Raw genomic sequence first — 18411 nt, forward strand, 5'->3', positions numbered from 1 at the left:
ATATTTATTGTCTCTACGATGCAATTTAAGCGATACCGAATTATTTTTATAATATACTGTAGGACACCTTTGATAGGTACTTCATATGTTTGTAGCTCAGTGGCCATAACTGCCGCTAAATGTTGTGTAGTAACAGTAGGTACCGTAATATTTTCTTAGTAGAACAAGTAATAACTATTTTTATTTATTTAATCAATCAATCACACTTTACAAACTGCGCTTCGTGCAGACAAGCCAATGATGTGCAGAGGTAACCAGCAGTAAACGTATCAAGGATAAAGGAATAATGAAATAATTATGAAATTCTGTATACCTCATATAAGTAATAAATACTATATCTATTTACTTGAATAAAACAAACACATCTATATAGACATGTGGTCGCTCTGTGAAATCTCGTTATTGTTGAACATTGATTACTGTAGGATAGACAAATATTTGTTAGTCTCATAATAACGACTGACGGCACAGAGAAGAGAGAGTTGTCGCTAAAACCGCCGGGGAATTTGGATTCTGTGAGTGAACGTTACACGATTAGTTAAGTAGAGAAAGATTTTAGAAAAGTGTTATATTGGAGTATTCTTGTAAACACTGATGTACATGACACCGATAAAAAAAGAAAAAGTCATTAAATGATTATTAATATGGTGTATAGATACTATAATTTATTTATACTGTCATACCTGCAGAAGAACTAAGATCACCGACGTATCTCAAATGATTTCACTTCTGAAGTGGTTGTGGGCGGAATACATCGCTTGTACAACCGATGACTGTTGGATCCATAAGGTTCTCACCGTGTGAAAAGGCTCTCCTTTAAATGGACCGGCGACATAGTTACGGGAAGGCGCAGGATGCGGACAGCGCAGGACCAGACATTGTGGCGATCTTTCGGAGAAGCCTTTACCTTGCAGTAGGCGTAAATCGGTTGAAAAGAATAAAAAGATACTAAATTTAAACAGACTTCATAAATACGTTTCGTAAAATTCTTGCCTAACCTCGGCGAAAGAAATATTACTAACAAATTTCAAATCTGTAAACCTTATGATTCAAGAGATATCGTGAAGTATCTTTTGTTCGTAGTTTAAGCCTATAGACACCTTCTATCAGCCATAGGTCTCCGTCAAGTATATCTAAGGGGGGATACACCATAATCGCCACGCTTGGCGGGCGGTTTGGCACAGAGGGCGCTGCTGCCTATCCTATGGAAGGCTTTTTGTGAACAGTGGCAGTCCTATGTAATTACTGATATATATCTTATACATAGAAAGATGATTGAATATTTGTTTGTATACACACACACACATATAAATAAATATATATATATATATATATATATATATATATGTATATGTATATGTATATGTATATATATATATATATATATATGTATACACACAATACACATTTTTTGACCTGATTATCAGTCATTTTACCAGTATATTGTATATACAATTAGATTATACAATAAACAGGCAGACTAATGACAATCATGCCAATTTTTCAACTTTCTTCTTTACAATTATGTTTTTATTTCTGAAACGCCGTCATAAAACCTTTCACGGACTTAAATTTCTGTTCATGACAGCGACTGTCGTAGTTCTATATACAAGGATAGGCAATTTCCATTACATTTTTATTTATTGACTCGAACTATGTTTCTTATAAATTCAGGTAATTTGTTGGACATCGTTTAATAAGTTAATTGAAAATTGTTTTTATTTTATTCATGTCACTAATTAATATAGTTTATGCTGTAGACATATTATCTTTTTTTTTAAATACTCTCTGAAAGTATTGTACAATTATTTGAAAACACTATTCACATTTTGTTTCTCACTGTGTATAAACAGATTTATAATGACGTTAATATAAAATCCAAAAAGAAAAATCTTCAATGTCAGATGTGGCTTAGTGGCAGTTTCAAAACTGTATAGAGAAAGGATATATAAAAATTATGTTGCAACGTGACTTAAAGTAAGCTATCACGTATCGCTTAGGCAAAAAAGGTAACCCCTGTTGAAAAGAGACATTGATAAGACGACATTATTATTCTGTTCGTATACCCACAAGACGTGATCTCATTTTATGTGTCCCAACTTTTCTTCGATATGTCAAGATTTGCCTTTCAAAATTTGTGCAGATTTCAACCTCTGTTTTTGGATCAAGTTGAGCAACTAGTGAATATGTTTTTGTGGTCAATTTATTGTCACGATAATAAGCCTGCTTCACTGTTAACCGATGTTTTTTAGGTTTGCGTGTCAAAAGTAATTAATCACTTATAAAGGACCCACAACGAACTAGAGAAGGGAGAGGTGTTAGATTTTTATCAAGTACAATACGATGAATCAAACATGATTAGTAATTTACTGTTGTATAAATAGGACCACCATTTATAGTAAATACATACGTACTTTTAGATATGTTTACAACAATTTGGTAACATTAATTTAATATACAAATCACCTTAGATAGTTAATTACGTCTATAAACGGCATCATAGTCTTCTCTTAACATTTTGCCTATGTTGAAATGGTAAAATGAGAAAATTTTACTACAATTTCAGCATTTTAAAACATATTAAGTAAACAAAACAATACGGTACATAATCAAGTTGCCAAATTAATCTAAATTTTACAGCTACATATCAAATATTTAATACAATTTAGTAACAGATTGATATTAAACAAAAAAAATTGATTCTTAATTTAACAAAGCTGCTTTTGTAAATGTATTTTTATTTTTTCTTCATCGGCATATACTCCCGGTTAATTTGAAACTGGTAAAACATATATACATATCGTATTATCATAATCCAGCGAGCCCCAACCGATGGCACGTTTTGAGCGAAGAGAACAACCGTCTTGTATAATATGCGACTCGCATTCAAGAACGCCGCTGTAAAAAAAACCGCAATAAAAAACGTCAAATAGCGTGCCATTTGATTAGTCCCACGACTGCCAGAATCCTCTATGATACTATTCTGGCAGGTGTATAAATAGTTATGTAATTTAACCAATAAAAGCATTCCGTCTGGAACAGGCATTCGGCTAACTTAGCACATGAGCGTTTCATTTTAGTTAGGCTAGGGTTTTACTTTTCTTAAAATCATTAATTCCCATTTAATCTCTTTGTTACTAGGTTTTCAAAGTTACGTTACATATTAAACGGGGATCAATACGGGGACATTTCCAACCATGGTAAAATGAAAGTCACTCAAAAAATACGTAGTCATATGGTAAACAAGAATAATCAATAGGAGTAGAAGAAATAAGAGAACTAAGAGAGAGAACAGGCTTACATCGTACTCATCATCATATCTGATTGTGATGTGTGATTCCCCCATAGATACTAATGAAGAAGCCGCCTGCCTCTTTACTCCGACAACCTTAACAGGTACATTTTAGAAGTGAAAGTTCAACGCTGCGCTCCCCAGTCCATGGACTTCTCTCCAGAACCTTAAAGTGGCTGTGACTATCTATTCTATGTGCTGTCTTAAACTTGCCACTTTAACTTACCAATCTGCTGGGCAATGTCAGTGACTTTCTTTGGTTCATTCCGAAACAAAAAAATCATGTTTGATTCTTTCGTCTTTCAATTTAATAATCCGTCACCGAGTCCCATAAAGAGCTAAATTAAACTTGTAGATTTCTGCAAAAAAGTTAACTGCCGTTCAAATAAAGAAGGCGAGTAGGTGAAAGTTTATCGATCTCAATAATGCCCACATAGCTTGAAAGTTTCAACTGTGTACCGAGCTTGAGTTTTATTGGAACTTATAGCGTCACATTGGTGACTTTGTGTTTGGCACTAATCGGTGTAATATTACTCCTGAGGATGCCCCGTGGAGGGGTGAAACACGTGTTGAGTGATTTAACGGCGGTAGTTGTGTGATTCGCATTGTTTGCCGCATTCGCATTTATCAGCAGGCTATTGCTTTTTGATGTATTTGATGTTGTGCTGCTAGCTGGTCCAGGCTTTGTACAGCTTCATCGAAATTGAGCCCGAGGAAACAGAGGTCCACGGACTAAATATTTTACGCTGGAGATCGTACCTCAGTTACGACGAAGACGTCTACACGTGGAGAACTATAACCTTGTGGGTGTATAGTGTAATGAGTGGGGTGTTAAGTATAAAGCACGAAGCGGGGACTACTCGGCGGTGGGGAGAGACACGGGCCTCTCTGGACCGCCCTCGCTTGAACGCGGATTAGGCGGACGCGGCCGTTGTGTTATGTGTAGGTGAGTAGTGCATGATATGTGCATCGAGACAGCCGGGGCTCGATGTGAGGCGTGTGTCCTGGCGTTGATACGGGGGAGCGGATATTATTTAAATTCCGCTTTAAGGGCGGCGAGAAGGGCCGAGTGCTCCGAAATACAGTGAAAGCGTTCCGTGGGACCGGAGGCTTTGCGGAGTTTTGCGGCGAGAATGCAGGCTTCGTCGAGGTCTTCTTCGTGGTAGTCTAGAAGAAGTGACCTCTGAGGTCACTCTGGGCACCCCTGTGCCGGACAGCGGTGTCCGGTGGAAGGTAAACCCGCGTTACTGAGCGTCGCAATGTGTCAGCAAATTTAACTAAGCTCGGCGAAGACTGAACCCGTAATCCATGTAATGTAATTTCTTATTTTAAGTTACATATTAAACGTTTGAACATATGCCATGTAAAAAAACATTGATTTACTAATATAGAAATAATGTAAACGATTAGGAAAAAAGAAAAAAGTTGGACACTTCAGATGAAAATGGCAACTCTTGAGAAGACAGGTATTCAAACGTCGCCTACAGTGATATATCTTTTGAATATATGGCCGTACTTTTGTAAAGTTTGCGTTTGTAATTTATGAGAGAAGTTGCATTCATGAAGTAGGCATATTTTTATTTTCCTTTTCGTGCGAATGACTGAAAGTAATGACTTGACTTTTTTTTCGTATAGTTGGAAATTGTTAAGTTATTCATCATACAGTTTTCCGCTTTGTCTAGGTGTGAGAGCTTCATTCCTTTCAAAGGATACAGGATAAAAATTCAGGACAAATCTGCTACCACTTGTATTTAAAAGCAAAACTATACTCTGTGGTCTATACTTTTTTTTTATTATTATAAGTCAAAAATTTCCTTATTGGGACACCTTATGTCTACGACATCAATATTATTTTTAAATATTACGTATCATCACGTCTCACTCATTGCTTGTCTGTATCGGTCTGTACTTGATATATCAAAAACCATATAACCAATCGTCGTGAAAATTTGGTGAATTATTTTATATATCCCCGGGAGGGTTTTTAGAAAAATCGTTTTTTCTTTGTTTATCTTTTTAAAATCATTAAGTACTATTTATAGCGATGAAAAAGAGTTAATGCGTTTTTTTAAACATGTTTAATCGTTACAAACAGACGTAACTACACTACAGCGACAATACCATCAAAACCATTTTGACTAAGAGCAATGTATTCAAATTTGTTTCGATGTTATTCACGTTTCTAGTCACTTGTAACGTAGCTTTGGCTTTAAGTTTAAGTACATTACGGACAAACTCAGCAGTCCGGAATAGTTTCACCGCAGCTTGTTTCAAAACGAGATCTAGCAAAGCATCTCTAATATGAGATGTAAATTGATAATGCTTATAATGTAATTCGTTCAATATACAAATCGGTGTTTTACAAATAAGAATAACTATTATATAAGCGTAAAATAACAAAAGATATATTACATAGTAAGGAAATGTATAAATTTAAGAAATTTAATTGTAACAGAGCCGACGGAGGGGGGTTTTAGTCAGTAAGAATCTGACAATGTCTGGGCCCTCCATTCCCAGACGTCCATTTGAGGATTTCCCCTCACTGTCTAGAAATTGTAAATTAGATATATAGGCTCTGACTATGTTAGATGAATAATTTATAAATTAAAAAATATATATACAAATCGAGTAAGACAACAAATGTAAGTTAAACAGTGAGGAGTTAGTCGAATAATATTTATTCAATCATTGATTTCACAGACGCCTTGTAACTTTTTTTTCACTCTACAGAGTGATTTCTAAATATATTAAGCTAAGCCTTTTTTCCTGTTTACAATTATACACTTATTAAATAATTTACATTTGGTTTATCGTCCCTATACTAAGTTGTTCTTAGTTACTAGTCGTTTTAGACATATTTACTTATATATTTTATAGACGATCGGTTTTGATGTTTTATTCTTTCTGTTCTTCCCTTGCTTTTCTCATCCATTCTGCACCAGCTAGATGTTGAAATCGAAGTCGTCTTCCCGTCGTTTCAATTTCCTCCCTGCCTTTCTTTTTCGTTCCTTGGAAACCACTCTGTTATCAATTTACTCTACTTTTCAATAATATCTCTTAGAATATTTTCTCTGTCCATCTCCACTTTAAAGTCTTACACGTCTATTTAAATAAATAAATTTAGTTTTGTTTTTAGTTTTTTTTTTCAATATTACTTCATCTTTCTTTTTAAGTCAATTATTACACTTCTCTCCGTCATTTTCTGGTATAGGTGATAGTAATTTGTGTAAAAACTTTAAATGAGTTAATATATAACTCAAATACTGTAAATAAATCTTTGGTACACCCCATCAAGAGATTGTTTTGTAAGAATCAAAATGTAAAGAACAATGTCTTCAAAATTACATTACATATTAAAATTTATCTAGCCAGGGTCGACAGGCGGGTTAGTAATCACAGTGTGGTATTATGGTACGCAAAGGACGCTGCTGTTTATTCTCTGGAAACTTGTTTATGTGCAGCGGCAAAGTAAAGTACAGAGTATAAATTATACATAGGATTGTATCCCGGGAATCGAACACGCGACCTACTATCGCAAATCAGTCGTCTATCGCTGGTCTACAACTGTTTTTTTTTTTGAGGGTATAGCAAAAAAATAATTAAATAAATTATTGTTATTAATAAAAATAGGGATATTATAGAGCTAAAATGATGATAATATTGATACGCAATTCTCAGTGCGTACAACAATGCAATCTAAAAACTCGGCGGCCTTATAATCCGGTAAAATAGTAGTATATAGCGGCCCAAGCCGAGATTTCTTCGGGAGCCGTCGAGCTACGCTACTTTAAAAGAGGTCATCGGCTAAACACCTTCTGCAACCTGCTACTTTAAATCCGTTTGAACAGCAGTGATGATCTGGTCCAAAAAATGAGCTAGAAGTTTTAAACAATTCGCACGATCTACTAATAAAATGTATAGTAAAATTTTATCACAAAGTACAAATACTAACGACAATTCAGTTCTGTTTTAAAATTAACATATAATAAAAGTCTAATAAGATTAATATAGATTTTTGTCTACAGTCAAACGTGAATTTGGTGTCCTTCGAGGTATGAACAATGGAACGGCATTGGGCGCCTCTGGGACGACACGAACTTTAGCTAGCACGTTTCTTGTTTAGCTCTGAACAAGATTAGAAAATTAATGCAAATAAAATCCTGTAAAACATCTCTTTACTATCAAAAGAACGGATGGTTTATTATTTTTAAGACATAAAATTGAAATAAATGGTATGAAAACATCTTAAGTCAATTTTAGAAGGCAAATAACAGACGTGTAAGTAATGCATTGTAAAGAGTAGCGCTATAACACTTTTCTTTACTCGCGATGAAGCATATCTTATAAAGTTTTCAGACAGTTCAGTCGTAAAATTCCCATAATTCGTCCTGCATTATTATGATTGTACATGAAAACAAATAAATAATGACTACTTTTGCTTGCTAAAGTCGTAAAAACTTGAGTGCCGGCGAGACATAGTTAAGTTTAGCATCATAAATATACGTTTGGTTAAATAAAACAAATATGTAAATTACTTTTTTTATTGACTTTTTCGTACAAATTGTAAAAGTAATATGCTATTATGGCACATTCAACTGCTTTAAAAAGTTTAAAACAAAACTGGCAGGCGAACTCTTAATGTCTAATTAGTTTAATACAAAAATAGTTAAAGCATGCACAAAAAACATATTTTATCAAAAAATAAATATGGGTGATTTTTTTATAATTAATTTTATTTTATAATAATACTCATTGTGTAAAGTTTTCTTCACATATAAATATGCATGTTATCAGTAAATTTCAATTCACTGGGAAGAAAGCTCGTCGCGCAAAGAAATAAATTACTCAAATACCTAAATTTGTTATTGTAAACATTAACGCAAATTATTATTTCTTCTTAGACGCATATGTGCACTGCGTCGTTTTGATCTGAAACAACAAGAAAACGATCAAATGCAATTATTATTCGTCATTGTTATTATTATCATGTCAGTGGATAAATGCACTGCAAGCCAAAAGCCTAAAGATCGTCACAATGACCGGCCTTGTGCTGCCCGTATCCAGGGAATTCTCACAACCTTGACTATGTCGTAGGTCAACCAAGTGCGGGATTTGTTCATACTACGTTACAATTATTATTTTCTTTATTATACATTAACATTGAAAACTGTTGTATTTTTTAAAATTCAAAAAGGTTAGAAGTCGTGCAATACAAACCAATCTTGTACTTACAATTTCTTTACAGAAAAAAAACAAACTATCGTGTAAATAATGTACATTACTTTATCAATAATAAACTATTTTTTAATATCTAGTTAAAAATTTCTACTAATTGCGTTACTAAGCGTAACATTCAAGATAGGCCCGACCGATTCGACTAAATATGTTCTTAATTTTTGGGATTCACAACGGTTCTTATTGAAAGTAAAAATGAAAAAAAACCGCTACATAAATAATGTTGAAACTACACTCGTTTTCACATACAGATCAGAAAATATTAAACCATCACACATTACACATTAGAAGTCAATCAAAAAGTGTGTTGGGATGTAATTAAACAAAAAAAATCTTTTACAAAAAAGCATTACATTGAAAATATAACAGCATTAATAATAAAGTCATAGTACCAGCTAGAATACTTGTCATTGTTTATAACTAAGATATTTAATTTGCATGGACTGAATTGCAACAGATGCAACTTCTTGACTACACCTGAGTCTAACTTATGTACTAATATTTACCTGAAAATTATGAGATAAACTAAAACGCATTATAACTAGAAAAAGGCTTGTATAAAATTCTATTTAAAAAAACATTTTTACTTACATATGTCTTTGTCGCCTCACAATGTTAGGGCGTACTTCAACACACAATACAATCAGTTTCTTGTTGCACGTGTATCTGGAAGAGAGAATTTTTAATTTTACAACAAAAACAATTTGAATAGTTTGTTTTTAATATATTTCTTATTTGTACCTTTCATGTGTAAGTAACTTGTTCTCATTGATTTTTGTAGCTGATCCAAAATGGTTTGCGCTATCGGTTTGCCATTCCTGGCAATAAAAATTTGGAGATCGCACGCCTAGAGCATCGCCACCTTGCCATATCGCTTTGAGAGGCCTGGAATAATATATCACAATTTTTCAATTTGACTTTTACATTTTTGTTTATCATTATAGAGTATTTGCAGGTTTCGTAGATGTAATGTCATTGGATGAAAACACTCACGAAGGCATATTCCACTCCTTTGTGCACATTACAAACGAAGAAGCTTAACGTTTGCGTGCAAGGAATGTCTACAACAAAGGAATATAAGTCCGCCGTACTTCTTAACGTCCGGTGATAAAAAGAGGACGGTGTAACTAGATCGTGCAATAACTGCGCACATTTCTGAAAATGCAACCAGTGAAATACCGCAATCCTGGTGTAAAAAATCATCTAGATTATCTAAACATAGAAATGAGTACACAAAAAATACAGTTCTTATAAAATCAACTAATCGTGCTTTTAAAGCATTATGTGCACATAAATTGCCTATCCTAAATAAAATTACTATAAACTACACTGATCGCTTCTGGCATTCTACTCAAGGTCACTGTAAATGGTCCATTGTTGATAAAAAATGAATAAATGAATTGAGACGAAGAAGGCTTTGTTAGAGGTTTTTTTACGAGATCGGTTGGGGGGAGTCATCGGGAATGAGGAGATTCGTAATTAAATGAAAATGAACGACTAAGTGACGACCGCGGCTTGCTAAGCTGAATTTGGCAGTGGGCAACGCGTGGCCACTGGCGCGTAGAATTGTTACTGCTGGCACTTTTAGGTTATGTAGAGTAAATCACGGAACCTTCAGCGCGACTTAGGTCGTTTAACACCAAATTGGAGTATTATCTTTGTCAAGGTCGTCAGAAGACACTGGATGTCGCTTCAAATCGGTTCTTTTAGCAATCTTTGGGGGAAGCCATGGTTGGAAATGATATATTAAAATTATAATAATTGAACCTCACCAAGTAGGATCGATGAACACATTTTTCCCGCTAAAACTGTATATATCGGAATTAATAACTGTTCTTCCAGATTCGTTAAACATATCGATCCATGAATCAAAGAGCAGTTGCTGATGAAGATTAAATACAGCGACGTCTTTATCTGAAGTCTTTAATATAGATTTTAAGTCTTCGACTCTGAAAAAGATCATTACAATTATTTCACTGAATTAGAGTACTATGTGTTTACAAGCTTTAAAATCTATAGCGTAATTTTTTTTTAAATTTCTTCAAGTAATAAAATACCTACTTGTTGGCGAGGAAAGCAGCGAATGTACCGGTAAATCCCGCTTTCTTTGACTGAACGTGACATTCCTGATCAACAGTTTTACGTCCGGTACGATTTGTGGCGGTCTCCATTTTTCCCGAATAGGGTTCATCAAGCGCAGCTAACCGAATCTGAAAAAATAAATCAACTATCAAAAATGATTCTTATTTTTTTAGTCTTTCTAATGTAATAAGATTTCTTTCAATCAATATTTTACGCATATATACAATTAAATACAACACCCGTTTATAATTGATAGAAAATATATGGTAATATTTTTCTTAAAGAAGTAATAAGTAATCTTTGGTATTTTACCCGTGCCTTTTAAATCGTGATTAAAATTATTTTAATTAGCAAATTAGGTACTATATGGTAGTAAATAGGTAAGCAAACTCAGTGCAATATAACCATCGTTTGACTAAGATAAAATTATTTCAAATCTCTGGTTTCACAAGACTCTATTAGCGGTAACTTTCTTTTTGATAAGTATTTGCCCCAGTTATTTCCTGGTTAATTTCAAAATTTTTCTCTACCTTAATGAGTTGGTTGTATTTTTAATACGTAAAGCGTTTACCTTCAGTTCTTTGATTTTAGTCGGGAGGAGAGGACATATGACCTACAGCTAATTTTTTTATAGCATCTCATAATGCAATCTATTTTTAATTTAAGTCATACGTTAGTGATACTCACTTAATATTTATTTTTAAAGTAAAGGTGTTTCAACACACACTTTGTTTTTAAAATCAAAATAGAACAACTAATTTATATAAAGATGACTTAATATTTTCGTATAGTGAAAAGAGTAAGGATTGACAATCTAAAATTAATAAATAATTCTTTTTGAAATTGTTAATAAAATTTTGAAATAGTATCGGTTGTTATTAATCACGTTACGATTTTTAAACTTTAAGGCTGCAATCGACTCTAACATATCTCCATGATATAACAGAACAAGGTGATTTAAAAAAAAATCATTGTTTTGGTGTTGACCTACCTATTGACACCACATAGCAGTTGTTGAGGTTTTTTTTTAAAAAAATCATACATATCTAAATATTACTTACAAAATTTTTTCTCCCCCTTTCTTTGAAACGTGAGTGCGTCGCAACCTGAAATATTGAATATTCTTGACTATTTCAGTTATATATTTTTATTAACCAAATTAAACCGTTTCTGAGATTTTTAATGCAGCATTATAAAAAAAAAAAACTTTGGAACGTCTTTTTTATAATGCCAACTCTTTTAAATAAGTGCATATTTTAAAATATACGAGTTCAAAAAATTAAAATCGAAATTATTATTAATAATTAATAATATTTTTATCTTATGTTAATCCGAATTTAATCACACTTACATTTGTCGGTCTTTGAACTTTGTCTTTAAATAAGGAACCCATCTGAAAAAACAGTTAACGGTTATTTACACTTCAGTACATTAAAATATTTATTTTAAACTATAATCCATCCAATGCCAAGGTGGCCAATCTGTTGTATCTTCATCTCTTTTTCCTGAATAATTCTAAGAAGTTAATTATCATTTCCGCAGTTTATGTTATTTCAATGTTTCTGATAGTATCAAATGTCTCGACGTATGCTGTGATTGCTTATATTACAGGTAATCAATTGTCTTTTATTTACCTATTGGGCGCTTTGAAATACAAAATCCGCCGAATATAATTTGCGTCTGTTACTTGAATTATACAAAATTTAACGCATCAACAATTTATCAAAACTAATTTAAACTTTATTTTAAATAATGGAAACGTTTTATTCCAAAGCCTTTTACTAAAAAAACATTACATTTGCCGCTTTAAAGTTTTTTCGCCAACAACAAATCATCTTGTATATCAATTAAAAGATTCTTGATACGTAATCCGACCAAAATTATTTAAACAAATATGTTTTACATTTTAAATAACGGAAACTATTGGGGCCATCTTTAACATACATAACTCGTCATCTTATGTACCAATTGGACGATTTGTGATATAAACTAATTTGATCCTGTTATAGTGTGACAATTAACCGTCAGAGTCTAAACTAATAGAACCTGTATTTTGAATAACATAAATTTTAATTTGAAACACTCTGTATATAAATTTGAAGTGTTCAATACAACTAAAGATACCGAAACGATCATATAAAAAATAACGTATCAAATGTAAACGCAAAAACAGAACTTACCACTATATATTGCCAACCATGTTCAACCCTTAACAACAAAAGCTTTTCTTCTAAAACGTAAGCCAAAGTTCCCAAAGGTGTTGACCTAGTTTTCTGAAAACGAAAGGAGGAAAGTGTAATAGTGCAAACAGATGGAAAATAAAAACTATGTAGAATATATTATAAAAAGTATAAAAAAGATGTTCTATAATGTTTGCCATAAATTATTAATACATGTGTGTTGCTAAACACACACGGAAGCTGAAAATATAAGAAGGCATAATATTAAAAAAAAAATCTTTTGACTTACTCGTTTTAAGGCTTTAGACGTTTTATAAATTATAGTTTCCATTTTATAAAAATCGTCGTCATCATTTAATTCAACTGAAACAAAAAAATATACATCATGAGTCAATTTGTATAAACACTTTAAAGTTAAAGGTTTTCTTATAAATGAAGATAAATTCATTTTACATTGGAAATGGTTCTTGCAAGTTTATTAAACATTCAAATTTGTTTAAAACAAGCTATTGTTAATGTAAAAGTGAAACTTATCGAATTTACTTAACTTAGTTCAGTGATACTTTAAAAATTCAAATTCTACGTAAAAATAGTAACAGACATAATTACTCTTTTACATGGTTAAAGTTACAATGTCATCAAAAACTGTTAATTTTTTTTTTAAAGCAACTGTCGTGTTTCTGGCCGGGTTTCCTCAGCAAATCAGCATTCCGGGCCGGTGATAGTTTATTAATTATAATGTTAAGATAATTGACGAAATAGTAATGACTACTCGAAGAAAGATATTTTGAATTTGAATATTACGTGCGGTAATAAATAAGTTTTTTTTTTTATCAAAAGTATAAGACATGCTAGTTCCGTGTTAGTTATACGACCCGCCCATAATTTTCTATGAGGGAAGCGCGGGGGGAGAGATTTACAGAATGTTTTTCTTAATAAAATTCAAACCTTTATTCAATACTATATTTGTAATTATCATTAAATTTATCATAATAACCCTAGTAATCTCAAATCATTTAAACTAAGAGCGATGTCCTAGAAATGCTTGGACGGCTTAGTAAAAATAGCTGCCAACAATGGTTATTTGATATATTAGAAATGTATATATTTTTTCATACCTGTATGTTCAGTAAAACGATTAACTGTATTGTGGGAAATTATTCCACCTGGCTCTCCTTTTGGACCTGTCACCGATATACCCGGTGCTCCAGCCGGACCAGGTGGCCCAGGTGGCCCAGGATGCCCAGGTGGCCCAGGAGACCCTGGAGGACCGGGTGGCCCTGGAATAGGTACGCTGTCTTCTGTCTTCTGACATACACCTGGTGGGCCCATTTTTCCAGGTTCACCGGGAAGTCCAGCTTCACCCATTTCTCCTTTATCGCCTTTCAACTTGGAAAGGAAATAAAAATATAATTATCTTTTGTTCCAAATTCTTGCACAGTAGAAAATGAAAAGGTTTTATCAAGTCTTAACGAAAATCACTGTGAACAATGAAATATAGCTAAAATATTTATTTAACCGAAGATTATTTTACCTGATTGAAATTAATAAAAATTTAATACCTATAGTACCTTTTCCAGGTTTATCTCTGGTTTTTCTCCTCTTTCACCTTTTTCTCCTTTTGTGCCCGGTAACCCTGGAGAACCGTGGGGTCCCTGAATAAATATAATATTTTTAAATAAATGTGTTTGTCAAATATTCATATTTTATCTAGTTTAGAATTTATTGATTACCATGGGCCCTGAATCACCAATATGACCTTTATCACCTTTGTGACCGGCGGGACCCATTGCGCCTTTCTTTCCACCATATCCCATAGGGCCTCTAGGACCAGTTTTGCCTATTGGACCACGGTCGCCCTTGGCCCCCTGAAATTATAAAAACATTAATAATTTTCAGACACTATATTTAAAGAAAAAATCATGAAAAAGTATTGTCGTGTAACTTTTTATTACTTTCATTTTGCTTATAGTTGATATTGGTACAATTCCAGGAGGTCCCGTTTCGCCCTTCTCGCCTTTAATGCCTTTAGGACCTATGGATCCGCCATCTCCTTTTTCACCCCTATCACCTCGAAGGCCATCAACTCCAGGTGTACCTAAAGAACCTTTTTCTCCTTTTTCACCTCTTTCACCCTTAAATAGAATAAAAATATACAATTGTGAATAATGGTATTATCATAAGATATTAAATATTCGCATTGAAGATATTGACGCTGAGTATTGTAGTACACTTAAAAGAATCTTTTAATTTATGTTTTAATATTTTCGTGACTTATGTGATATAAGTTAAATTTAAAATGCCGTTTTTCATACGTAACTGTTTAAATTTAAGATTTAAACAGTTACGTATGAAAACAACAGAAGTGAAATCAGATTCCACTAAGTTCAAGGCTATTCTTATTATTACCTACTCGATTTCACTGTTATTCTGTATTTAAAATGTTATGTACCTTTGCTCCTGGATCTCCTTTATAGCCTTTAATTTTTTCAATTATCATTTCTTCTGAAATAAAAACGTAATAGAGTTATATTGGTAATGTCATCTGTCATTGTTTATTACTATTTATACACAATGAAAGAAAGTGAATGATTTAAATCTCACACGCCAAGGAAACACAAGCCACGGATGTTGGGTTAGAGATTTTACAAAATACTTCCAATTTTAAAATTACTTCTACAAGGTGCAGGAACTTAAACCTAATGATTTAGATTTGTAGTAGTCACGTACCGAAACTATGTTACATCAATTCAGTAATTTTGAAAACAGCTTATTTTCCGACGAAGCCCATTTTCACCTAAACGGACTCGTAAACAAACAGAATTGCAGGTATTGAAGCAACGGAAATCCTGGAACTAAATACTAGAGGCCACTTCATTCTACTAAGGTAACGGTTACGACGTAATATATTTTGTAATTAGTTACAATTTTATATTTCTCTTCGTGAAAGATTCGCATAATTTACATAATCACATATTCAAATATTCATATAATCTCGTGTAGGTTTACGACAGACGAGTCACTCTACAGAGGACATAAACCCAAAAGAAAAAAGACTGTTTAATTTTTATATGTAGAAAATGAATTTACTTAATTACTTACTTTGGATCGGATCTATATCATCTTCTAATATAGATGAAAGTTTAGCTGGCATTCCCGGATGACCCATTGCTCCCTTTTCACCTGTTTCACCTGAAATTTATTTTCACTAATAGTTAAATAATTATTTCAAAAATTTTTATTGAGTTAAATGATATATACGCAAATATATACGCACCTTTTTGTCCCTTTTCACCATGCCTGCCATGAGTTCCAGGTACACCTGGCTCCCCATTTAACCCAGGATTCCCTACTTCCCCTCTCGGACCTCGTTCCCCTTGCGGACCATCGTGACCCTTAATGACATATTTATATATAATCAAAAGTTGATACTAAATCAACCTGTTACATTTTAGACCCGGTATAAGCAATCGGAATAGTATACAGAGATGAAAAATTTTATTAAAATTCTACATTGTGCACGTTCATATTTCGTGAATTGGCAATATTTCTTTTATTCTCTACTAAATACTTCTACCACCTTTCATCGTTGATTTTGTTGCCGCCGTAATGATTCTAGATATTGAATCAACCACATACTTAAGTCAAACTGCTATGCCACCTGTTCAATCAAATGCCAATCTTTAGCATCAAAGAGCGCAACATGAAGTCTGGTTTTGGTGCGACTAACTGATGGGACATCTTCGTGGACGTTTATCCTTGACTTTTCCGACCACTTTCAGTCATTCGAAGCTATGTCTATCTTTCCTGAACATGTTACCAAATGACTTCAAAGCTCGGTGCCGGCTGAGGGTAGAAAGTCCGATTTTGATTTGAGAACGCGTAGAATCAACTCGTTAATGTAAATAAAGATATTTTTGGAAGATGCAGCATTTTTGGAAGCCTTTAAAGCCTTTGGAAGTAGCAATTATTACAAGAATTGGAATTTTTTAATTTAATTAAATTGGTTTGGACGTAGAAACCGAATAACTAAACGTTTTTACCTTTTAAGTATTGACGAATATATCTAAAATCATCTAAAACAAAAGATTATGTCCGTGATAGAAATATGTAAAAGACATGTCGTGAATATTGAAGGCCAACCTTTATAGAGAGAGAGAAAGTATCTTCTAACTTATGTTGAAAGAAAACCAGAGTAATTATGTTGCTGAAATAGTTTTAATTTGTGTACCAATTTGTTTTGATTGATACTTTGTCTGTAGTCAAATCTAATTTAATCTTCTGAAATCCTGTTCTAAAGTAAATCTACTGTATTCAAGTATGTAGGAAATGTACAAGTTTTTTAATCATCAGAACAATTGTAGCAGAAAACGGGTGTAGACTTATTATGACTTAAGTAACTATTCATACCCGTTTACCCTCTTCTCCTGGTAGCCCTCGTTCACCCAATGAACCCTTTTCTCCTTTTTCACCTTTTTCCCCTTGTATCCCCGGGGGACCAATAGGGCCTACGTCACCTTTTTCACCAGGCTCGATAACTTTTTCCGGTTCTTCTTCTCGCTTTAACAAAGTGATTTTTTTTAGTTAACAATTGTCTTTATAGCATTATTATGGCAAAGAATTCTTTAAAACAACTTTATTAAACCCAAGTTTTTCTCTCATTACATCCCGTCCTATTTTCAATTATTATACTTAAAGATTTTACGAATGTTGTTACTATTACTTGATGTAAGCTTTGAAATGACCCTACTGTTGTCTTACAAATATCTTTTAAAATAAGGAATATGAACTACCTCTGCATATTACATAATATTTACGCATAAAGTGTGCAACTGTCGGGATTCAAAACCTACAATCAGTGGATATGTCCCTAGGCCACTAGGCCCGAACTGATTACATATACATAGGTATACTATTGTAGATTTCTTTAAAAGCATGCTAAGTTATCTTGTATTAATGTTTATGTTGTTCTTGAAAAATTCACCTCACAATCACGTCCTGGGCGTCCCGTTTCACCTTGCGGTCCTTGTGGTCCAGTAGCACCATCTTTGCCTGGTTCTCCTTTCTGTCCCATGAGACCATCTTTTCCTGAGTTTCCATCATCACCTCTATCACCTTTCTCTCCTTTTAGACCCGTTAAACCCATTTCTCCTTGTTTTCCAGGTAATCCCTGTGAAGTTTCATATATTTTACGAGTATTTTCATGACATTGAATTCTTTTATATTACTTTTATTCTGTATCATATTTAGCAAAATAAATTAGCAAAAATGTTGTAATTACGGTGTTCCCGGTTTTTCCAATATCACCATCTTCACCTCTTGGTCCAGGTTCACCAGGTGGTCCTTTCAACTCGGGCATTTTTTTGATTAAGCTGGATATCACAGTTTCAGAACATTCACATGCCTGTAAAATATAGTATTCTTTAAAATTATTTGCTCAGAATTGCAACGCAATGGAACATAACTTTTAAGAGACTATAGATAGCAAAAGCGAACACTCTTACCCCTTGGTCTCCTTTATGGCCAGTTAAGCCAATTGGACCTTGAGGTCCCATTGGACCCTGAGCTCCTCGAGGACCTGTGATAGATTCTCCAGCTACTCCCTATAAAAATTAAGACCAG

At 33.4% G+C, this 18411-nt stretch overlaps 1 protein-coding gene across 1 annotated transcript in view; it reads right to left on the reverse strand.

The window, feature by feature from the left end:
* Positions 1-7972: 7972 nt before the first annotated feature.
* The window catches only part of LOC137919154 (collagen alpha-1(XV) chain-like), a 41183-nt gene continuing 30744 nt past the window's right edge, over positions 7973-18411 (reverse strand). The window contains exons 8-27 of the mRNA XM_068762137.1: positions 18294-18392; positions 18071-18193; positions 17774-17959; positions 17200-17349; positions 16067-16184; positions 15892-15981; positions 15242-15294; positions 14745-14924; positions 14523-14657; positions 14361-14444; positions 13908-14178; positions 13079-13152; positions 12790-12882; positions 11961-12002; positions 11671-11715; positions 10589-10737; positions 10300-10476; positions 9269-9412; positions 9119-9193; positions 7973-8221 (exon numbers count right to left, since the gene is read on the reverse strand). Coding sequence (XP_068618238.1) covers positions 8167-8221; positions 9119-9193; positions 9269-9412; positions 10300-10476; positions 10589-10737; positions 11671-11715; positions 11961-12002; positions 12790-12882; positions 13079-13152; positions 13908-14178; positions 14361-14444; positions 14523-14657; positions 14745-14924; positions 15242-15294; positions 15892-15981; positions 16067-16184; positions 17200-17349; positions 17774-17959; positions 18071-18193; positions 18294-18392 — 2343 coding nt within the window. The 3' untranslated portion in view covers positions 7973-8166. The remainder of the gene's footprint in view (positions 8222-9118; positions 9194-9268; positions 9413-10299; positions 10477-10588; positions 10738-11670; positions 11716-11960; positions 12003-12789; positions 12883-13078; positions 13153-13907; positions 14179-14360; positions 14445-14522; positions 14658-14744; positions 14925-15241; positions 15295-15891; positions 15982-16066; positions 16185-17199; positions 17350-17773; positions 17960-18070; positions 18194-18293; positions 18393-18411) is intronic.

This window comes from Battus philenor, unplaced genomic scaffold (genome assembly GCF_028537555.1).
Source record: "Battus philenor isolate CCGP_79_NKW_IND1 unplaced genomic scaffold, ilBatPhil1.0.hap1 SCAF_16, whole genome shotgun sequence".
Classification (NCBI taxonomy): Eukaryota; Metazoa; Arthropoda; class Insecta; order Lepidoptera; family Papilionidae; genus Battus; species Battus philenor.